Source organism: Balaenoptera musculus, chromosome 19 (assembly GCF_009873245.2).
Source record: "Balaenoptera musculus isolate JJ_BM4_2016_0621 chromosome 19, mBalMus1.pri.v3, whole genome shotgun sequence".
NCBI classification, from domain to species: Eukaryota; Metazoa; Chordata; class Mammalia; order Artiodactyla; family Balaenopteridae; genus Balaenoptera; species Balaenoptera musculus.
In genome coordinates, this window is record NC_045803.1 from 47431891 (window position 1) to 47455165 (window position 23275).

Sequence of the window (23275 nt, forward strand, 5' to 3'; positions counted from 1 at the left end):
TTGTCTCTCAAAGAGTACGTTATTTCTTCCACACCAAATCCAAGAAGGTCTAAAGGACAAGTGTATCCATGAGCACAACGGATCAGAATCTGAGGTCTGCATACCATTCTGCAACTAAAACGAACATAACTAGATACTAAGAGCTGTGACCTCTACCAAACACACATCACCATTTCCCCCTTATTAATCATGTCAACTACTAGGATTTTGAGTATGGATACTAAAATGTCGGTCCCCAGAAGTCCACATCCTTACTTGTCACGTGACGTGCCCCAGTCCCTTCTTTCCCTGCCATTGCATCAGCCGATTTAGAGCCGCCTTCCCAGAAACCAACTAATACGCTGATTCGTGCTCCAGTTGACTGGCATGTCGGATGACCAATAATTTCTCGGGAAGGTAAGGCGCGGCGGGGCACTTTCCATCCGCGCGCTCTGGTTGGACGGGGCGGTGCGTGCTGCCGAGGGCAGCGGTTTGGCGCTGGTACATCTGCGTGTCTGCGGGAACAGGTAACCGTGGCTCCGGGCGCTGGGTGTTGAGGGAGGAGTTAGGAACTGCGACCCTCGGGAGAAGCAGATTGACCTCTGAGAGAGTTCTACGGCGCCGCGATAGCGGCTGTGCTTGGCGTTTGGTCCCTAGGCCAGGCCCTGTGAGTCCTCTGGAACGGGGGCATGGGCTGGAGCCGGGGTTGAGGCAGCCGCTTGGCGACACGGCAGCTGGAGAGTGGCCTTTTGTCAGACCCTTGGAGCGCTGGGGGTGGAGTGGCCTCGGGTGGCCTTGCTGAGGACCGAGACCTTGGAAGGATCACTGTTGTCGCTGACCATCCGCCCAAAGCTGAGGTTTTATCTCTCCTGGTTTTAATCCCCTAGGGGCGGGCGGGGCTGCGGGCGGGTAGAGTGGTCAAGACGGGTGGAATCAGGCTGTGAGCCGTTCCATAAATTCTTAAAATTAGCTAATAACTGATACTAGTCCAGGCCCATCTAGAAGCACTTTCCGTGCTCCATCACGTTTAGCTATTACTTTTTCAGGGTCTGCGTTTCCAGTGTGCTTTAAGTTCATTCGCAGTTCTCTACTAAAGGGTTATTAATTATACCATGAAATACTTAGCAACCACTGTGCTGGATGCTGAGGCCATACCCGTAATGGTGAGCAAAAACCACCAGTCATGATTCCCACTGGGCTGGAACTTACAGCCTGTTGGGGAGATGGACCTCCAGCTGTCAAATGCATGTGCAAATTATGACGGGAGACACCTGGGGCTATGAGAATAAAATAGGGAGAATCTGATCAAGAAAGAGAAGACTTCCTTAAATAAGTCTCCTTGAAATTGAGATGCCAACAATGAGAAATTAACTAGGAAAAGGCAAAAAGGGAGAATAGGGTAGTCAGCTTACCTGGCAAGTGAAGAGCATGTTGAAAGGTCCAGTGGCTGGAGCCTTAAACCCAAAGGCCAGTGTGATTTAAGGTACTTAAGACCTTTACAGTTCCTGCTGGAAAATGGAGTCTGACCTCCTTTGTGCTACTTCTGTATCCAATATAGCCTTCCTGTGTATTTATATTGAATAAATGAATGAGTGGTGATGGTGACACAGCCTTTAATAGTCCCAGCCTCCATTGGGCCTAACAGCAATATATTGGATCCTTTTACATCATACTGCAGTTATTTCTGTGACTATCTCCCTATTAAGGGCATGAACTCTCTTTCATCTTGGTTCCCAGCATACAGTATGTATTCAATATGTTGAATGAATAAACAAAGATGGAAAATTCATGTGTCTTTTGGAATGGAACTGCTTATTTTCCTCAGGTAACACATTTAGAGGAGGAGCAATGAACATTCTGAAACAGCTATGATGTTGCTGCTCAGTCAGAATTAGCACCGTACGTTCATTGTTGCCACCATGATTAATATTCATTGAGAGCCATGATGAGAAGGGTCGAGGAAGAATGTGGTGTGACAAACTTTCTAGAAACCATAGCCTTGACTCCTTAGCGTGAACAGAAAGTCCTCAGCTGTGGGGATTTTAGTCAGCTCCTTGGCTCTGTCTGCCCGTGTTTCACCATCTTTTTGCCCAATGGGCTTTTTGTTTGAGTAATGAGTTGATTGAGTTGTGAATAAATCAGTTGAAATTGTGATTAAACATAAATCTAAGAGTCAGTCTCATCATGTTCGCTGTGTACATCTTTCTTTGTATCTTCCTCCTAGGAAGGAAGAAAACCTTGAGCTAAGTGATGTAAAGTAATAGTATCCAATTTGTTCCAGGTTACAAGTTGCTTCCAAATACAGGATAGCTTTTGAGCCTCAAACCCCAGGTGGCGTAGGCAGAGTAGATCTTACTTTTTTACGAAAAAGGAAACAAATTTAGGACAAGTGCCTTTTTACTTATTTAATTGTTTAAAAAAATTTTTGGCCATGCTGTGAGGCATGTGGATCTCAGTTCCCCAACCAGGGATCGAACCCGCGACCCCCGCATTGGAAGCGCGGAGTCTTAACCACTGGACCACCAGGGAAGTCCCAAAGTGACTGTTTTTTTAAAATAAATTTATTTATTTATTTGTTTGTTTGTTTGTTTTTATTTTTGGCTGTGTTGGGTCTTCATTGCTGCGTGCCGGCTCTCTCTAGTTGCAGTGAGCGGGGGGGGGGGGGGGGGGGGGGGCTACTCTCCGTTGCGGTGCGCGGACCTCTCATCGCGGTGGCCCCTCCCGCTGCGGAGCACGGGCTCTAGGCGCACAGGCTTCAGTAGTTGTGGCTCGCGGGCTCAGCAGTTGTGGTGCATGGGCTTAGTTGCTTGGCAGCATGTGGCATCCTCCCGGACCAGGGCTCAAACCCGTGTCCCCTGCATTGGCAGGTGGATTCTTAACCACTGCACCACCAGGGAAGTCCCCAAAGTGACTTTTCTTTTTTTTTTAAATTTATTTATTATTTTTTTTTTATATTTATTTTTGGCTGCGTTGGGTCTTTGTTGCTGTGCAGGGGCTTTCTCTAGTTGCGGTGAGTGGGGGCGACTCTTCGTTGTGGTGCGCGGGCTTCTCATTGCGGTGGCTTCTCTTGTTGCAGAGCACGGGCTCTAGGCACGCGGGCTTCAGTAGTTGTGGTGTACAGGCTCAGTAGTTGTGGCTCGCGGGCTCCAGAGCACAGGCTCAGTAGTTTGGCACACAGGCTTAGTTGCTCTGCGGCATGTGGGATCTTCCCGGACCAGGGCTCAAACCCGTGTCTCCTGCATTGGCAAGCGGATTCTTAACCACTGCGCCACCAGGGAAGTCCCCCAAAGTGACTTTTTAAAGGTTAGAGCTAGGTCTAGAATTCTAGAGACTTTTAGATAATGTTGTGAATGACATGGTTCCTATTTTTCTAGACACCCAGTGCTACATGGCACTACAACTCCATGCCTGTGATTGGTACCCTCTACCAAGGCCTGTCACTTCTCTCTAACCCGCCTGTCAGAGAAGCCGTGTAATATATGTGAAAGCGCTTTGAAACTGTAAAGCTGTTTTATTCCTAATTTCCCTCTCTTCTGATTCCCTCTCTCTTTCACTGGCTCTTGAGCTCTACTTCCTCAGTGTGGCAACAACGTCCTCACTCCCTAGCAGTCAAATAGCTGGGAAGGCAGCAGTTTAGCAGTTGGGTTCTGGAGGAGCTAAGTGGAGGCAGGTACGTTCCTGCTACTTGCAAGGCAGTTCCTTGTACAGATGGACCCATCCCCAGGTCCACTGTTGCCTCCCCAAGACGGTCAGGCCAAACCTAGAGGCCCTGGCTTTGGGAATAGTGGAACTTTGCACAGTTCTAGGCATGTGGTAACTAAGACAGAGCTGGAAGGGCCCTTAGAGTTCATCTGTTATGGCCCCCTTTTGTTGGTGAAGTAATTCCCTTAAGGACTTGGAGCTAGGACTGGAACCTGGGTCTCCTGAGCCTCCCTCGTCTCCAGGGGGCTCCTCTGCTAGACTGAACTGTGAGGTTTTATTCCCATTTCTTAATTCCTGACCTAGGGCTTGGAACAGCGGACGCTCCATACATTTTTGCAGTGAATGAATGCATGAAGAAACCACCTCCTCCGCTTAATGTGTTGGTGTATTGAACAGATTGAGGTTGGCCGGGGAAGGAAGAGCATGTGGGGTTGCTGTCTGCTACTGCAGCAAGTTTTGCTTCGATGATGATTTTAGCCTTGGACATTAGAACATAGAGGTTTTAGGATCAAACAGCTTACCCGTGTCCTGCTTTGACATGGCCTGAGAAGCTAGGAGTCTTGTGTAATGTTTACTTATCTCTTAGTTTCAATTCTCCTAATTTTCTTTCATTTTTCCTTTGGTTAGTTCCGTAGGGTTATTTTCGAGATGGACTCAACCCTAACAGCAAGTGAAATCCGGCAGCGTTTTATAGATTTCTTCAAGAGAAATGAACACACCTATGTTCACTCATCTGCCACCATCCCTTTGGATGATCCCACTTTGCTCTTTGCCAACGCAGGCATGAACCAGGTAAGGGTGTTTTCCCTTCCCCTTGGCTTTTTTTGTCCACAGAGGCAGCAAAGCAGCCCTGGAGTCAGTCAGAATCCCAGTTCTGTCCTTCCTGTGTGATCTTGCAGAATCTACTTTATGTCGTTGAACCTCTGTTTCTTTGTCTGTGAAATGAGGAATAATGATAGTGCCTGCCTTTAGGTTGCAGTGAGGAGTAAATAAAATAATGCATTTAAAATGTTTAGCACAGTATTTGAAGTAGGTACTTGAATTTTTTTTTTTTAAATTATTTATTTATTTATTTTTGGCTGTGTTGGGTCTTTGTTTCTGTGCGAGGGCTTTTTCTCTAGTTGCGGCAAGCGGGGGCCACTCTTCATCACGGTGCGTGGGCCTCTCACTATCGCGGCCTTTCTTGTTGCGGAGCACAGGCTCCAGACACGCAGGCTCAGTAGTTGTGGCTCAGGGGCCTAGTTGCTCCGCGGCATGTGGGATCTTCCCAGACCAGGGCTCGAACCTGTGTCCCCTGCATTGGCAGGCAGATTCTCAACCACTGCGCCACTAGGGAAGCCCCGGTACTTGAATATTAACTATCATTATTTTTAATTATGATGAGAGACCTCGATACTCATGGATTAAACTTGTATGCCTCTCAAGAAAAATACAGCCTACATCTAGTCTGTAAAGTTTTGCCTTTTTTTTTTTTCCTAAGGAAAAAGCTGTGCTTTATTAAAATCAGAGGCTGGGTTAATCTTGCTGAGCCCTGAAGAGACTTGTTAACTCAGCTGTTGTGGTTCTTCTTCATCTTTTCATTGTCCTTGTTTTTTTCTTTATAAAATGTCAGTTCTTCAGGATTCTTTTAAGGCTTTGCTTTCATTCCCATTCTAGGCCATGCACAGTCTTATTTTTTTCTTTAATTAATTAATTAATGTATGTATTTATTTATTTTTGGCTGCGTTGGGTCTTCGTTGCTGCGTACGGGCTTTCTCTAGTTGTGGCGAGCGGGGGCTACTCTTCGTTGCGGTGCGCGGGCTTCTCATTGCGGTGGCTTCTCTTGTTGCGGAGCACGGGCTCTAGGCGCGCGGGATGCAGTAGTTGTGGCACGTGGGCTTCAATAGTTGTGGCTCACGAGCTCTAGGGCACAGGCTCAGTAGTTGTGGCGCATGGGCTTAGTTGCTCCGCGGCATGTGGGATCTTCCCGCACCAGGGCTCGAACCTGTGTCCCCTGCATTGGCAGGAGGATTCTCAACCACTGCACCACCAGGGAAGTCCCATGAACAGGCTTACTGATTTTTTTTTTTTTTTTAAACTCCTTTCTTGAAGCTACTGCCACGAATGCCAATTCAGATCTACTGCTGACAAAACTTTATTAGTAGGATTTGTGTTTGGGGCAATTGAACTATAAAAGATATTTAAAAGTTTTATTTTTGGAGACAAGCATTTTCTCTTGAAGTAATGAGAGCATCACAAGTTTATAAAGGTGTTTAAAAGGAGTTTTTCAATATACCTGTGACATTGAAAACTATTTAATTGGCTGGAAGTGGATTCAGGTTAGATGGGGCCCTCAGGACTTTCCTTTGGAGGTTCTCTGGGTGACTGCTTAGCCCGGTGGACCCACCAGCCCTTAGGATGCCCCTCACTGTGGGATAAGTTGACATTTTCTCTTCACTCAGGTCTCTTCTCTAGCATGGAAAACTAGAGGCGCTGGGAACATTTTCCACCTGTATTACATGAACCATGAAGTTATAAAAGTGTTTTCAGTTGTGTGAGTCCCATGCATACACCTGGAATTGAGGGCACTAATTTTAGGTGGACTCTTCCAAGGTGGTGAGTTTTCTGGAACACTGGAACAGTTTTATTCTACTCAGGCATACCTAGGCTTTGTCTTCTCCCACATGAACTGAATGTACTTGGCAGAAGGACCATGGAGTCCAAGGTTTATAAACATTCTCTGAATAACAGTAACTAGTAGCCTGCGTGTAGCACCTCCTATACGCCAGGCATTGCTCTATGTCTTATGTATATTCACTCATTTAATCCTCACTCTGTGCCATCCTACTGAGGCACTGAAGGCTCAAGTAAACTGCCCAACCTCACGAAGCTGGTAAATGCTGGAGCGTGGATTTGAACCCAGACAGTCATTTGCTTATGTGCTCTATGACTCTTAATCAGAAATACCTTGCGTTTTTTTTTGTTTTGCTTTGTTTGTTTTTACATTTTGAATTAGTATTTATTGAGCATCTATTCTTTTCAGGTACTTTTCTAGATGCTGGATAATAGCTAAGTAAGATAGTTTCTGCTTTTAAGGAGTTTACGGTCTAGCGCAGGACTGTACAATGTACTTTCTGCAACAATGGTAACTCTATATCTAATCACACACCAGCCATGTGTGATTATGGAGCTAGTGTGACTTAGTGTGACCAAGTGGTGCTCATTTTACTCCCTTAACAGGTCTCAAATTTTTTTCTTCCTTATTACCTTTACTACCAAGCCGGCACACTGGTTTTAGAATAAGTTCTTCCAGAAAGATGGTATAAGCCCTGACTGCAGAGACTTGAGAGGAAGCACAGGTTTCACTGCATCAACCTTGACTGTTATCCCAGATCTGGCAGGGCTTTGCTTTGCGCAGTTGGTGTTACTGGCAGTGGTGGAGACCGTTGGAGAACTAGGACCAGGGAGGAGCTGCTCCAAGACAGGCTGCCTCTGCTGCAGCCCACAGGGCCACCTGCCTCTGATAAATTTCTGTATTGCAGGCTAATCACATCCGGAAGGGAATGGGCTATGTGTGTTCTCTTCCTGCCAGCATGTAACCACCTGATATAACAGCAGCTCTTTAAAAGTTGAAATGTTCCCTTTCTTTTTTAGTTCAAACCCATCTTTCTGAATACTGTTGACCCATCTCACCCTATGGCAAAGCTGAGCAGAGCTGCCAATACCCAGAAATGCATCCGGGCTGGGGGCAAACACAATGACCTGGACGATGTGGGCAAGGATGTCTATCATCACACCTTCTTTGAGATGTTGGGCTCCTGGTCTTTTGGAGATTACTTCAAGGTAAGTTCAAAGAGGAGATCCTTGAGCAAAGATCAAAGGGATTTTGAGCAAAACAGTCATTTCTGCGGAGGGAAATGGGTTCTAACTTTGCTTGTTTCATGATACAAAATATCATCTAGCAGATTCAGAAGTGAAGGACATTTATCAATTCTAAGACTTCTTGGAAGCAGTACCTGTAATTTTATGATTTCAGTTTACGTGTGGATTTCTTGTGTAAATTTACTGTTTATGGTGAAGATACTGTATTGGACCTCTCCTACTCATATTAAATAGATTCTGGTTTGGTCATATTCCACATCTTTTTGATCTTTTTGTAGGAATTGGCATGTAAGATGGCTCTAGAACTTCTCACCCAAGAGTTTGGCATTCCAGTTGAAAGACTCTACGTTACTTACTTTGGGGGGGATGAAGCAGCCGGCTTAGAACCAGACCTGGAGTGCAAACAGATCTGGCAAAACTTGGGGTAAGAATGTAGCTCGCATGTGGAGAGTATGAGTATGGAGGAATAAAATGGTTCCTACACTCAGTGCCAGAGTGGGGTCTTAGGACTTGGAGTGCATCGCCATTTCCTGTTTCGGGGTGTGTATGTGGAGGTGGAGGTGACTGGGAGTAATTATCCTTTGGTGCATCTGTTGCTTCTTAGTAGGTTTACTTGATCATTCTGTCGTTGAAAGCCAACATAAAGAGTCTCATTTTTTTTTTGCTTTTTATATATTTTTAGAAATTGTACATAGAGTGCATATGTTGTGAAATTTCAAACTATATGGAAATGTAAAAAATAGGAAATGGAAGATCCCTAACATTAGTCCTTGTTAATAGTTTGATACCCCATATAGAGTCTCTCAGGCCTTTTTTCATATTTCTGTAGCCCTGTGTGTATGTGTGTGTCTTTTTCAACAGAGTGTATTGATATGAAACAGTTTATTTCTTATAGAAATGTAATGGCGTCAAACAGGTCTAGGACAAAGGAAGTTGTGGGTTTTTTTTTTTTAACGTAATATAATTCTAATATAAAATCACATAGCATAGGGCTTCCCTGGTGGCGCAGTGGTTGAGAGTCTGCCTGCCAATGCAGGGGACACGGGTTCGAGCCCTGGTCTGGGAGGAACCCACATGCCACGGAGCAACTGGGCCCGTGAGCCACAACTACTGAGCCTGCGCATCTGGAGGCTGTGCTCCGCAACAAGAGAGGCCGCGACAGTGAGAGGCCCGCACACCACGATGAAGAGTGGCCCCCGCTCGCCGCAACTAGAGAAAGCCCTCGCACAGAAACGAAGACCCAACGCAGCCATAAATAAATAAATAAATATATTTAAAAAAAAAAAATCACATAGCATAAAAAGTAACATGATAGATGAGTGATATGTGTACTGGGCTTTGAACATAATAGAATTTATGAAGCTCTGTATCAAGAGGAATCTGATTGTGGAATGATGTTCCCCTGTAGATAACAAGAATGCCCATGATGTCCTTGTCTCATTTTCTTGTTCTTTTTACTTACACTCTCTTGTCCTTTAGTGCGTAGCTTTTTATATACTTAAGCACTGCTACTTCTCCTTTATTTTTAATTTTTTTTTTTAAATTACTTTTACTCCAGGTATATTATTCCAATCCAGCTTCCCCTTGTACTTGGTCTGAAATCCCTCTTTGGTTAGACTCTATAGTCTAAATGTACTTGGATGTTTTGAGTAGTAACACATGTGAAACTTAAATACTAATCTTGACTTTTTGAATCCTGTTTTACTTGGCTTGTATATATCTGTACTTTGTTTTCAAGCAAGCATAATCTTTTTTGAGTGCTCTGTTATTTAGCAATTCTCAGCAGAGTCAATATTTTGGAAATGTTTTAACCTTATTAAATTCTTTTTGGTGTCATTTTAAGGTAAAAGATGACTAAATTGAGGCATAGAGAGGTGACTTTAAATGATCAGCTGCTTTTTTTCAACACTTATACTGTCATAATATAATTGTTTTCATTTATAAAAATGAAGGAACATTTGCAAAGAAACGTGCAAAGAAATTTGTTTAAATTCTGGTCAGGAATTCCCTGGTGGTCCAGTGGTTAGGACTCCACAATTCCACTGCAGGGGACATGGGTTCCATCCCTGATCAGGGAACTAAGATCCCACAAGCCGGGTGGCCGATAGATAGATAGATAGACAGATAGGTAAATTCTGGTCATATTCAGCATGAAAGTTTTCATTTTTATGTGTTCCTTTCTAGGCTTTATCTATATGTTTACATGTTTTTATTTATGATCACAGCATATGTGCATTTTGTATTCTGTTGTAGTCACTCTTGAAAAGAATCATGTTCTGCTTCTTTATCAGGATTTGAATGCAGACTCAGCACTAGTAATTGCCAAAGAGTGAGCCTTCTTTCTAGAAATGCATAAGGATCTCCTTTTTTGGTGGATGCAAGTCTGTGCAGAATCCTGTTACTAGCTATAACTGGGCTTATCTTCCCGCTCTCTGCAGGCTGGATGACAGCAAAATCCTCCCGGGCAACATGAAGGATAACTTCTGGGAGATGGGTGACACAGGCCCTTGTGGTCCCTGCAGTGAGATCCACTATGACCGGATTGGTGGTCGGGATGCGGCGTACCTCGTCAACCAGGATGACCCCAATGTGCTAGAGATCTGGAACCTCGTGTTCATCCAGTATAACAGGTGGCCTTGGGGTCCTGATCTGTTCCTGCTAAGAGCAGCACCTTTCCTCAAGCTGCGTAGAACGAGAGGAACTCAGAGCACACGGCTGTCTTCCCATCCTCGTCTTTGGGGACAGTGGGGCACTGCTAAAGGCATCATGGGATCTTGTGGACATTTGTTCAATTTTATTTCTCAGGTTTTCCCTCTGATCTCTGGGACAGGGCTGGGCCTATTCTTTTATAAACTAGTTTTATTCCACATACTACCTGCTTAAGGGCTATTCCTATAATGTCATTTTTGCTATAATTTGAACTGCTGTTTTAAAGCTCATTTCCTTGAAGCTTGCCTCACTCTTTAATGAACCTCAGAGTATTTCTTCCCTTTCCCCCTTCACTCCCCTCCTCCCACCAAAACAGGCAGAGGCAGATGGCAAATAGTCACAGCCTGCAAACTGCAAAGTGAGTTCTACCTAGTAGGGAGAGGTGGCAGCCTGAGTCCATGTTTCATCCTCCTCTTTCTCTGGATCTTGCAGGGAAACCGATGGCATTCTGAAACCTCTTCCCAAGAAAAGCATTGACACAGGGATGGGCCTGGAGCGACTGGTGTCTGTGCTGCAGAATAAAATGTCCAACTATGACACTGACCTTTTTGTCCCTTACTTTGAAGCCATTCAGAAGGTACTGGTCCTATTGCAGACTTCTATGGAAGTTTCAGGCTGGACCCTTAGTACTGTCAAAGATAAAACAATCATATGCTTTGCCAGGTGAGGGTACCTGTGACCATCTACCAACTTCATTGTTAGTAACACAGGGGTCTAAGCACAAGGCACTGTATTTTATTGTGTGCAGGGGCCTAGCTGGAGGCTCTTCACTCTTGCTCCTGTTACCTTTCTTGGGGTTATAGGATCTGGCAAGCGGGTCATCCTTTCTCTTTATGCCCCGTCAGCCCTCTCTGAACCTCCTAGGGTGAGGCAACACTAGGAGGGCTGCTTCCTGATGCGCTGCCTCCTGGTTTTTATCTGTAGGGCACGGGTGCTCGGCCATACACTGGGAAGGTTGGTGCTGATGATGCTGATGGGATCGACATGGCCTACCGGGTGCTGGCCGACCACGCTCGGACCATCACCGTGGCCCTGGCTGATGGTGGCCGACCTGACAACACAGGGCGGGGGTAAGCGTGTTACACGTGGGGCAGGGTTAGGACTGACGCTGTTGAGTTTTGTGGCTCTCTGTGGAACTTAACACCATACTTCGTTATTGTTTGTCTTCTAGGTAGTTGGAGGGATCCTTTTACTTTTTTTAGGGATAAAGGGAGTTTCAGCTCACTTTGAAGAGTTCACTATATTAAATTTCTGCTGCCAAGTACAAGATGATAAGGATTGTATTTAAGGTTGTCTGATAAGATACTGGCAGGGGCAGGGGAGATACTGATGAACCCCAGGCAACTTCATTACTGACAGCCAGGACCTGGGATTGGATTGTGGGCATCAAGTTGGCCGTCTGGTCTGTATTTCTTGCCTCCATCTCTGGTTCAACAGAACAAGCTTGGAAAATAAACCAAGGTTATCCCAGGTTATCCTTGATGCATATTTGTGGATTATATTACTGAGTTTTATGCTGGAATTAATGTAATGACCTTGGGGGAATGCAAAAAAAAAAAAAAAAGGCAGGCTTAGGATAAAAGAAAGAATCTGAAAGAGAAAGACAAAAATTGGTCATGTTGCTTGGGTAGAATTCCAAAGGACCCACTACAAAACGCTCGGCTGGGAATGTTGTCTAGCAGGAGACTGGGTTCTGCCTCTTACAGGTATGTGTTGAGACGGATTCTCCGCCGGGCTGTTCGATACTCCCATGAGAAACTCAACGCCAGCAGGGGTTTCTTTGCTACATTAGCAGATGTTGTCGTCCAGTCCCTGGTAGGTGTATTTCCTGTTCACCTCTTCTGTACTGAAGCACATACCTTAAAAGGTGTAGAGTGGGAGATATCACACTGTTAATGAGAATTTTTAGAGGAGTCATAGTATAGTCCCTGCCTTCATTGGGCTCATATCTGTGTTTCCCATTTACCAGGGAGATGCATTTCCTGAGCTAAAGAAGGACCCAGATATGGTGAAGGACATCATAAATGAAGAAGAGGTGCAATTTCTCAAGACGCTCAGCAGAGGGCGTCGCATCCTGGACAGGAAAATTCAGAGCCTGGGAGACGGCAAAACCATTCCCGGTAAGGACCGGTTTGTTCCTTTCTTCAATAGGCTGGTTCATCTTTCTGGAAGAGGCAAGCCCTTTCTCACAAACCGACAGTGGACTCCTGTGTCTCCAAAGGCTGAGCATAGCTTGGTTAGACCGCTTTTGGGGTAAAATGGGGTTTATAGTAAGATTATAAAAGTAACATTTTAGGGCTTCCCTGGTGGCGCAGTGGTTGAGAATCTGCCTGCTAATGCAGGGGACACGGGTTCGAGCCCTGGTCTGGGAAGATCCCACATGCCACAGAGCAACTGGGCCCGTGAGCCACAATTACTGAGCCTGCGCGTCTGGAGCCTGTGCTCCACAACAAGAGAGGCCACGATAGTGAGAGGCCCGCGCACCGCGATGAAGAGTGGCCCCCGCTTGCCGCAACTAGAGAAAGCCCTCGCACAGAAACGAAGACCCAACACAGACAAAAATAAATAAATAAAATAAAAGTAACATATTATTGTGGCAAAGTATTCAAACAGTACAGAAGTAAAAAGTGAAAATCCCCTTTCCCAAACTCATTTCTCAGAAGTCACAAGTCTTTAGAGTTTGTTGTATAACTATTCAGGACTTTTCTGTATTTGCATACAAACGTATATAGGGGTGTGTGCACGTGCACAAGCAAAAAATGGGAACGAATAGTATATAGTGTTTTACAACTTTAATTTTTTACCAGACAGGAAAATTAAATCCAAAAGTTTTTACTTTTTATGGAAGTATAATGTAATGTTCAAGGTGAAAGCCTGATGAATTTCCACAAACTGAACACGCTTGTGTTCAGATTAAGAAACAGAACTTTTCCAGGGACCTCTTGTGCTTCCCCCAGCTTGACTGCAAAAGATTTGATGGATTTTCTGACAGATACACAGAACCATTACTCACTTGCCTGGCTCTTTAATCCCTCCTGTCACTGCCAGTGTCCTCCTGGGAAGGGGTCGGGATGGAAAGGAAGGCGGGCCATCCCTGTCATTCTTACGTGATTCCTCTGTGCTGTGTAGGGGACACTGCTTGGCTCCTCTATGACACCTATGGGTTTCCAGTGGATCTTACTGGACTGATTGCTGAAGAGAAGGGCCTGGTGGTAGATATGGATGGCTTTGAAGAGGAGAGGAAGCTGGCTCAGGTAAAGCATTTGGGGAATGAGCAAGAAACTCCGCACCAATCAAGGCAGCACTTGGCTGCAAGGCAAGAAAGAGTTTCCTTCCATTAAAGTCTTTGAAATTCTGTTTTTTTCCAAGACCAGTGAGTCTCAAGTGGGGGCAGTTTGCCCCCCTTACCCCAGGGGATATTTGGCAGTAGCGTATAAAGACATTTTTTGGTTTTCACAACTGGAGATGAATGCTACTGGCCTGTAGTGGATATAGGCCAGGAATGCTGCTCAACATCCTTCAGTGGACAGCCTCCCAGAACAAGAGTTACCTGGCCCCAAATGTCAGGAGTGCTGAGATCAAAAAACTCTGTTTTAGAGCTTTACATTGGGCATAGTTTAGCAATTTCAAGTCCTTCAGAGTTCTTTTTCTTTGACATTGAGGTAACTTACGCTTATTTCTCTTACTGGCAGCTGAAATCACAGGGCAAGGGAGCTGGTGGGGAAGATCTCATTATGCTGGACATTTATGCTATTGAAGAGCTCCGGGAAAAGGGTCTGGAGGCAACAGAAGATTCCCCAAAGTATAATTACCATTCGGACTCCAGTGGGAGCTACGGTATGTTAGTGTGCTCATCTGGGGTGGTTTTCAAGCAATGAGTCTCAAGACTAGGAACCCAGGATATCCATGGTAGCCTTGCCTGCAGTGCTGTGTAGTCATGCTGTGTAATTTTATACTCAGAGAGACCCTTGGTGATTGACTTTCTATTTATTTTGGAATAATGATAGATTCACAGGAAGTTGTAGAAAAAGAAATTTACCAGGAGATTCCTTGTATCTTATACCCAGTCTTCCCTAATTGCAACATCTTGCAGGAAACAAGGAAAATGACATTGATTGATAAAATTCACAGTGGCTGTTGAATTTTGCATCGGGATAGTAGCGTTCTAAAGTTAAGACAACTCAAAAGAAATATACAGGCGCTACATGTTTTTGCTTTTTTTGCTCCAGCAGAGATACCTAAATCTATCTAAGGAAGCCCACAAAAGGAATACATTCCTTATGAATTGACCTTGGAGTAGGGAATTTATTACTACTCTTAAATACCTACTAATCAAATTCACCAGGTTTCTGTTCAGTAGCTCACAGTTAGGGTGACCATCTGTCCTATTTTCCCAGAATTGTCCCAGTGTTGATGCTGAAATTGTCCCAGTGTTTCCTCATACCCGGGGAAATCCCTTGGTCCCAAGCAAACCAGGACAGTTGGTCACCCCTACTGAGTATTATATTCTCCAGTAGAAAACCAGCATGTTAAGCCCTTTTGTGGAGTCTAATAGGCTTCTTCCAACATGAAATTAGACAATTAGGACCTAAGGAGAGTTTGAGAAATAGAATCCGATAAAAGCCAGCTAAGAATGTGTGAATGAAGTCATCAACCGTGTTTTCCCGTTGTATGCAGTGTTTGAGAGTGCGGTGGCTACAGTGATGGCTCTGCGCAGGGACAAGATGTTTGTGGAGGAAGTGTCCACGGGCCAGGAGTGTGGAGTGGTGCTGGACAAGACCTGTTTCTATGCCGAGCAAGGAGGGCAGATCTACGACGAAGGCTACCTGGTGAAGGTCGATGACAGCAGCGAAGACGTAAGCCAGCAGTTCTTCTTCATTAGTGGGGGGCGGGGGCCCAGCAAAGGGCCGGGCCTGGGCCCCAGGCAGCTGCTCTGTCTCCTCGGTGCTCCCAGCCCTGAGGGGCAGACACCACCGACCTTTGGGTCGTGTTCTGTGGTCAGTGTTTCTGAAGCCGAGGGAGCTGCTTCTTGTACTGTGTTGCTTTCATCGCCGTTAGGTCCCCTTGTAGCAGGATCCTTGCAGCCAGGCTGCTTAGGTTGATCCTTGGTTCTTCCAGGCTTTCCTTGTAAATAAGGAGAGATAGTTCTCTGGAGGGCAGACATCCTCGTAGAAGACGTGGCCTGTAGCTCAGCCACTGCTGTCTCTGCGGTCTTGGATGAGTTACCTAGTCTCTTGGGCTTGAGCTTCCTTACAATGGCTTTAGTTCTCTAAGATGCTCCTTAATGGAGAGTGTGTGTGTGTCTGTGTCTGTGTATATATACACATGTATTACATATTTAAAGTGTGTTTGTAATGATAAATATTTATATAGTGGTCGATATATATATGTATGTATGTATATATAATGGTATTAATGGTATGTGTGTATAGTACATAAAGGGAGAATTCATATTTATGTCCATTTATATATATTTATATATATACATATATACACACACATATGTATTTGGATTTATTTATGTATTGGTCTCCTCCTTGACTCCTCTTAGAAAACTGAGTTTACGGTGAAGAACGCTCAGGTCCGAGGAGGATATGTCCTGCACATAGGAACAATCTATGGCAACCTGAAAGTGGGGGATCAGGTCCGGCTGTTTATTGATGAGGTGAGTTTGAGTTGCTTTAGGCTGGTTAGTAATCATCTCTCCTTCCCCTTTTAAAAAAAATATCAGCTTTATTGAGGCATACCTGGCATGTAGAATTACAAGAGTTCTTTAAAGTGTACGTCATAGTGATTTGATGCAGGTTGTGAAAGGAATTCATCTCCTCCTCTGGCTTTAAATTGGTCCATCATTACTGTCCCTCCTAAGTAAAATTATAAGTAGATGATTGCGTGTAAGGTGCAGAAGTAAATTTTGAGGGATGTCGATGAGAGTTAAATCTGTTCCCAAGTTAGACCACAGTGATTTCAGTTGAGATCCTATACCTTCATTTTCACGGATTGCCTTTCTCCAGCTTAACCTCAAATACTTCTTCAGGAGCCAAGGATCCTGTATGAAGAAATAGGTTCTGCTGCACGTGCCAGAGCTCCAAAATAATAGTAGCATAAAACAAGACGGAAATGTGTTTCTCACCTGAAAGTCTGAGCTGATGCAGAGGCCCTCCCCACAAAGTCACAGGGCCTTGCTCTTCCTTGCTTTTGTTCCACCATCATTCCTGGGGCGTTGCCTTTGCTTTCATGGTCCAAGAAGGTAGCTGTCAGATCCATTTTCTAGGCCAGGGTTGGGGCACTTTTTCTGTGAAGTGCCAGATAGTAAATAGTTTTGGTTTTCTGAACCATACTGTCTCCGTCACAGCTACTCGACTCTGCCGTTGTGGCACAAAAGCACCGTAGGCAATACGTAAACACACGGGTGTGGCTATGTTCCAATAAACCTAGTTATAAAAATGGACTGCAGGACGGGTTCGGCCCACAGGCCATAACTTGCGAACTCCTGTTCTAGACAGTGGGAAAGAGGAAGGGGAGGGTGTGTTCCTTTAAGGGTACACGTCACTTCTGCTCACAGCCCACTGACCAGAATTTAGTTACATGGCCACAGTTAGCGGCCAGGGAAGCTGTAGGCTTTATTCTGGGCAGCCATGGGTCCAACTAAAAACTCTAGTACTTGGGAGGAAGGGGAGAGCAGGTACTGGGGGCCGACCAGCAGTCCGCTGCGGACCTCTCCACCAGCCTGCTCTGCCCTTTATAGCCCCGACGGAGGCCTGTCATGAGCAACCACACAGCCACTCACATCCTGAACTTCGCCCTGCGTTCCGTGCTTGGGGAGGCTGACCAGAGAGGCTCCCTGGTTGCTCCTGACCGCCTTCGGTTTGACTTCACCGCCAAGGGAGCCATGTCCACCCAACAGATCAAGAAGGCCGAGGAGATTGCAAACGAGATGATTGAAGCTGCCAAGGTAGGTTGCGTTACATGTGAGCTCTTGGGTCATGAACTTCACTCCTTCCTGCACCATCGCTTTCTATGTACGGAGCCGCCCCCGCCCAGATGCTCTCACTCTGTCGAGCCATAGCCTGTCCTGTGAACACGTGTTCAAAGCAGTGATTCTTAACTGTGCTGGGTAGGGGGCAGTGCTGGTGTTCAGTGGGGGGCCTCAGGGAGGTCTTTGGTCCGCCCCTTCCTTAGGACAACCAGAGCTCTTTTAGTTAAATCTGTTTTACATACAGCACATCCATTTGAGATTTGGTTCACGGTTTAACAAAGCAGTTGGAAATTCCTATTTTGAGCCCCTTGACTTTACACATGGGGCTTTATTTTGGGAGGCTCAAGGCACATGATGGGCAGAGCCGGGATCAGAAACCCAGAGCCCTGCCTGCAAGACTGCATTCTCCCTGCTGCTTCCTACTGCACCTCCAGAGAAGATCTTTTCCCAGCTTTTTTTCCTATCTTCTTTCCGTGGCAGCCCGTCTACACCCAGGATTGTCCTCTGGCAGCAGCTAAAGCCATCCAGGGCCTGCGGGCTGTGTTTGATGAGACCTATCCTGACCCTGTGCGAGTCGTCTCTATTGGGGTCCCGGTGTCTGAGCTGTTGGATGATCCCTCCGGTCCTGCTGGCTCGCTCACTTCTGTTGAGTTCTGTGGGGGAACGTGAGTACTTCAGGGGGAGCAGTGGGCGGGCCTGCCTTTTGTTAATCTGCGTCGCCCTCGGAGGATGTGGGTGATAGGCTAGACCAGCTCTCGTTTGTCTGAGGTTGAAACAGAGTCCTCAGAAATGCAGTTGCCAAACAGCGTTCCCAGGAATCAGCACCTGCGTGCTCCCATCAGACCCCACAGTGTCTGACGTTGACATTTACTGGGTGTGTGATGAAATGTTCTTCCGAGGAGGGAAGGTGAAAAATGTCATCTTAACACTTACAGCTGCTTGCTCTCGTTCCCTGGACGGATGACGACAGAAGGCCTGGGGATTCATGATTCAGCAGGGCCCTGGAGCTTCTGATCTGGTCCTAGCCACTTTCCATTCCCAGGGCCTCACATAGTTCCCTTTGTAGGCTTGAGCAGCATCTGTGGAATTAACCTCATTGTCTCAGAGCCCCTGAGTCAGGCCCCACGGTAGACCCGGCTCACTTTGGCTGTGGGCAGCCACATGTTTCTGCCAACTTGGAGTCCTCCATAGCCCTTGGGGTCTTTCTGGGACCGTCTGGTGGCCTGGGAAGTTCCTGCTTGCAAAGAAATCAGGGGGAAAAAAACATTCTTAAGGCCATGGTAGAGCCCATCCAGGGCCTCCTGTGAGCCTCAGGCAGGCAGAGAGCAGGTGGGCGCGTGGAGGATGGGGTAGGGATCTGGGAGGTCACATTCCAGGCCTCCCTCTGTCCAGTAGAATTGGGCCTTCAAATGAGTCCCACATCTGCCTTAATACCTCTCTACATGACACTCTCTAGAGCACTGGAAACAGCTTTCGGAGACTTTACATCATCCTTGCAGAGTGGCTGAGAGTAAATGAGCACTTGAGGTTCTTTGAGCCCCTGGGGTTGTCTGAGGTGCTGTGGTAAGACTTGAAAGGGAATCCACCGATACTCTCAGGCTGTTGAGCAGGGACAGAAGGCAGCAGTCCGGTGAGGGAGAACTATCCACATTTCGTGCATGAGAAAACTGAGGCACAGGAACATGGTGCCTTGCTCAATATCGGCCCCAGCCAGGCCTTCTCTGACTGCCTGCCCCTTCCAGGCCACAGCTGCGTTCTGAAATAAACACGAAGGGCCTTTTCTCATCATCCCCTTGAGGGAGCTTCCCTGGGAGTGACTACCACTTAGGGCTCCTGTCTGCCAGCCAAGGGCTCCTGGGTGCTGTGAGGACCATGAACTTTGCCTTCTGCCATTCAGGCATCTGCAGAATTCGAGTCACGCGGGAGCTTTTGTGATTGTGAGTGAAGAAGCTATTGCCAAGGGCATCCGGAGGATTGTTGCTGTCACAGGTGCCGAAGCCCAGAAGGTGAGCAGGTCAGGCTGGTTTGTGGCTTACTTGAACAAGGCAAGAGGGGCCCAATCTGTGGATCCACAGTGTCGATGGTCACGTGGCCGCTGCGGTCAGAATCGGAGGTACAGCACTCCCTCCAGAGTGTCCTCCCGTTACCCCACCTGGCAGAAGAAAGCCAGCACCGCAGGAAACGTTCTAGCTATCTTACATTTAATCTTTTAAAATATAAGTAAATTCTGCCATAAGATGTCTGTGTCTAGGAGGGTAGGCCATAGTTTTGCTGTGGCTTCTGTGCCCCTAGCACTTAGCCACACCTCCCTAGGGGTTTGTACCCAGTTTGAGACACATGGAGTACGGGGACAGTTGCCCTGGGGGTGGGGACTGCAGCTCACGCCTGATGTGTGCCGAGGCTTGAGGAGTGATGATCTCATAGGTGGGAAGGGCTCCTGCTCATGAGTTCTCCGTCAGCCCCTGAACCTGAGTTCCGCTGGCCAGGTGTGTGAGGAGGGTGTGCCTTTCTGGGGCACGAGGCTGCAAACACTTGCTCCTGCAGGAAGAGAAAGTTCTGGTGTTCTGGGGGGGTGTTGTTCCATAGCCTGCCATCAGTGTCTGCCACCGTTTACAGACAGAGTCGTGAAGCTGGAAGTTGCCTGACCCACAGTTTACAACTCTGATTGTCCTTCTCCCAGGCGCTCAGGAAAGCGGAGAGCTTGAAGAAATCTCTCTCTGTCACGGAGGCCAAAGTGAAGGCCCAGACTGCGCCAAATAAGGACGTGCAGAGGGAGATCGCGGACCTCGGTGAGGTAGGGGCGGCCTCCCTCCTCGGGTCCTGGTTCTCGGTGCAGTGGGCCTTTGGACTGACTTCTGATGTCCGGCAACCTTGCAAAGGGGACACTCCGGATCCTGGCCTGCGGACCCCCTGGAACCAGCTGCTGCCCCCGTTGCCGATGGCAGGGCAGCCCCTTCTGAGCACTAGTGGGCACCGGTGTTGAGGGGGCTGGGAGAGGTGCTGTGGGAGCCCACTGTCTCCAGGTCTCCTGGTGTTTGTTAATATTCGGGGGCTTCCCATTAGCCCATCACAGACTGTGTTCACTGCCTTGGGGGGACCAGGTCTAACAGAGGATCCCAGCTCTCTTTATTCTGCCCCTTTCTCTCTAGTCCTGCTCCTTACAACTGATGCAGTTGCTCATTAAGTGACTGGTCTCAAGGCCCGTGGATTCCTTTTTGTTCTTGTGTTCTCGCTCCTTCTGGACACTGGTTGGGGGACTTCGGTGTCAGAAGCCAGAAGGGTGGGGTGGGCTCACATCCTAGCTCCTCGTGGCCCAGCTCCCAGTGGTGTTCCTGTTCTGGTTCCAGGCTCTGGCCACCGCAGTCATCCCTCAGTGGCAGAAGGATGAATTCCGGGAGAATCTCAGATCCCTGAAGAAAATCATGGATGACCTAGACCGAGCTAACAAAGCCGATGTCCAGAAGCGGGTGAGTCCTGGCGGTGCAGGAGCCGGGAGGACTTACCCAGCAAAGGCTGTGCAGCCTGCTCTCTGGGTGTCGGAGTCTGAGCCTTTGACCTGAGGCCTCTCCTCTGGACTTGCTTCCTTGCAGGTGCTGGAGAAGACAAAGCAGCTCATTGACAGCAGCCCCAACCAGCCCCTTGTCATCCTGGAGATGGAGAGCGGCGCCTCGGCCAAGGCAAGCCGGGGTTGGGGCTCCATGGCACCGCCCTGTGCCTGTCTGCTGCTTGTCTCCTCCTCTCGGGGTCTCAGCCTTCCGGTGGCTGAAGTGGGAGCCTTGTGGCTCTGAGCAGAGTAGTTGCCTGACGGCCCATTCTCTGGGACTGAGGTTGGGCTGAGCCATGGAGAGAGCTGGTGGCTGGGGAGCTGTGGCTCCTCGAGGTGGAAGGCGAAGCTCCGAGCCAGAGCGTGGGCGAGGCCCTGTGCTTAGTCCTCCATCCAGGCTCCGGGGACCAGCACCTGCTCTTAGAAGGGGGTAGGGGGTGGGAGCACTCTGAGAACTGAGCTCTGCAGACGCGCTGCACTTGTGGAGAGCGTGGCCCCCTTCCCCAGGGCCATGGCCTGATGCCAGGTTCTCCCCACAGGCCCTGAACGAAGCCTTGAAGCTCTTCAAGACGCATTCCCCTGAGACATCTGCCATGCTCTTCACAGTGGATAATGAGGCTGGCAAGATCACATGCTTGTGTCAAGTCCCCCAGGTCAGAGTGCCCTGCAGTCTTGCTCACAGCAGCTCCGTGCCAGTGGCCATAGCTTTTCTCAGGGAGCTCGGTTCTTCTTACACCTGTTTGCCAAGACCCATGTGTGTTTGTGCAACCCCTGTTAGAAGTGGCCGTTTTCCTGCTCACCTGTTTGTCACCTCCCCAGCACCCCTTCCCCTCAGGCTCTCCCCTCCCTGGTGGAGGATATGTTTAACCGTGCTGGCTTTGCTACTCGGTATGCCTCGCCCTGGCTGTCGTACCCACTGTAGGATCTCTCTTAGCTCTGGCAGCATCACCCAGGGCAGGATTGGGTGTCTGGCTCCCCCATCCTTTCTCCATCCCACCCCTCTCCTTGTCTCCCTCAATCCCGTCCTCTGTCCTGACCCCCACTTCTCCTTCCTGTCTTCTAGAATGCAGCCAACCGGGGCCTGAAAGCCAGTGAGTGGGTGCAACAGGTGTCAGGTCTGATGGATGGCAAAGGTGGTGGCAAAGATGTGTCCGCTCAGGCCACAGGCAAGAACGTGGGCTGCCTGCAGGAGGCGCTGCAGCTGGCCACCTCCTTTGCCCAGCTCCACCTGGGAGATGTGAAGAACTGAGGCGGAAGGGCGGCTTCCATGAGGAGGCATCTCCCCCGCACCCAGATGGATCCGTCCAGCCAGGAGCGCTCCATCCCCCACAAGGGCATTCTAATCTTGGGACCTTTAAACAGCCCCATCTGTCCTCCTAACCCAGCAGTAACTGGAACTTAACCTGGGAGCCAGCCTGTGACTCAATTCCCACGTTACGCTTCTGCCCCGAGCACATCAGCGCCATCTGTCTAGAACCACTACCCCAGGATTGTGTCTGTAGAGTTCTCTGCAGACCCAAGGCTCTGGGCCTGCAGGGAGGAATCGTTTTTGCTGCAGAGAATAAAAGGACCATGTGCAATACTCGATAATGCCATGTGATTTCTTATCTCCTCCTCCCCTCTCTCCCCCAACCCCCCCCCCCAACGGGTGCCCCCAGTGTGACAGCCCGTGGCTCCCTGGGTGTCTGTAGAATAAATGCTGTGGCTCCAACTGGCTTCTGGTCGCAGTCCTTGACGAGTCCAGCCCCAGACCCCTGAGGTTCGGGAATAATGGCCGCTAGATTTTCCTCAAGACATCTGTGGAGGTGGTCCACAGAATAGAGCCCCTTGTAGGCGATTATGTTCATTTTTTAGGCCCATGTCCCTTTTCCTCACTTGATGTGCAGGTTGGGTGTGAGGTCAGAGGCATTCTTTGGTATAGGAGGTGTTTAGGGTACATCAGTTGCCTCCCCCCACTCCTTTGACTGCCACATCATTCCTGGTTCCAGGACCTCACTTAGACGGTAAGGGTGGAGACTCTGACCCGGTTCTGTGTCCATTCACCCAAGTCTGAAGACAGTTGGGTTTGGTAGCAGTAGTGTACAGTACTTGGTTGTGCCTGCTCTGGCTGATTTCATGTCCCCTGAGTACAGCAGGCTGGCTCCGGGGCCCTGGGTCATTCTCAGGCCTGCTGACTTTGAGGCAGGAGGAAAAGCAGGTCTATGCTGAGAGAAGAAGCAGAGGCCAGCAGTCACAAGGCCTGGGGGTGAGAAGTATGAAAAGCAGATGGAGGGTGCTGAGGCCCTTGGTTGCACTATGTGCATGCCAGGTAAGGAGCGTTCATTCACTCGACAAGCGTTTATGCCAGCCAGGGCACTGACAGTACAGGAGTGACCAAGACAAGGTCACTGCCCTCTTGGGCAAGGCAGTGGGGAACATGGATAAAATAGTCACACAAATAAGTGCAAAATTAAAATAATTACAGCTTCACAAGTGAAAGGAAGAAGCCCTACACCCTGAGC

General features: G+C 48.0%; 1 protein-coding gene across 3 annotated transcripts; it reads left to right on the top strand.

Moving 5' to 3' along the window:
- The first annotated feature begins 414 nt into the window (after window positions 1–414).
- AARS1 (alanyl-tRNA synthetase 1) lies at window positions 415–22369 on the top strand. Of its 3 annotated transcripts, none has more exons than XM_036832561.1 (21): window positions 415–506; window positions 4309–4473; window positions 7315–7503; window positions 7821–7966; window positions 9981–10172; window positions 10684–10828; window positions 11176–11321; window positions 11958–12066; window positions 12221–12371; window positions 13381–13505; window positions 13944–14088; window positions 14929–15107; window positions 15803–15916; window positions 17000–17206; window positions 17711–17895; window positions 19128–19236; window positions 19911–20024; window positions 20578–20697; window positions 20821–20907; window positions 21314–21427; window positions 21838–22369. In XM_036832561.1, the coding sequence occupies exons 2-21, from the start codon at window positions 4330–4332 to the stop codon at window positions 22021–22023; spliced, it is 2907 nt and encodes a 968-aa protein (XP_036688456.1). In that variant the 5' UTR covers window positions 415–506; window positions 4309–4329; the 3' UTR covers window positions 22024–22369. The 3 variants fall into 3 exon arrangements, with proteins under 3 accessions (XP_036688456.1, XP_036688455.1, XP_036688457.1); XM_036832560.1 differs by having other exon boundaries at window positions 489–836; XM_036832562.1 differs by lacking the exon at window positions 415–506 and adding an exon at window positions 518–646.
- Window positions 22370–23275: the final 906 nt, after the last annotated feature.

Coding starts and splice junctions, on each gene's coding strand:
- AARS1 (XM_036832561.1), top strand. CDS start 4,330: ATGGACTCAACCCTAACAGCAAGTGAAATCCGGCAGCGTTTTATAGAT. Junction 10,173..10,683: donor GTGTTCATCCAGTATAACAG/GTGGCCTTGGGG, acceptor TGGATCTTGCAG/GGAAACCGATGGCATTCTGA. Junction 19,237..19,910: donor CAGGTGCCGAAGCCCAGAAG/GTGAGCAGGTCA, acceptor TCCTTCTCCCAG/GCGCTCAGGAAAGCGGAGAG.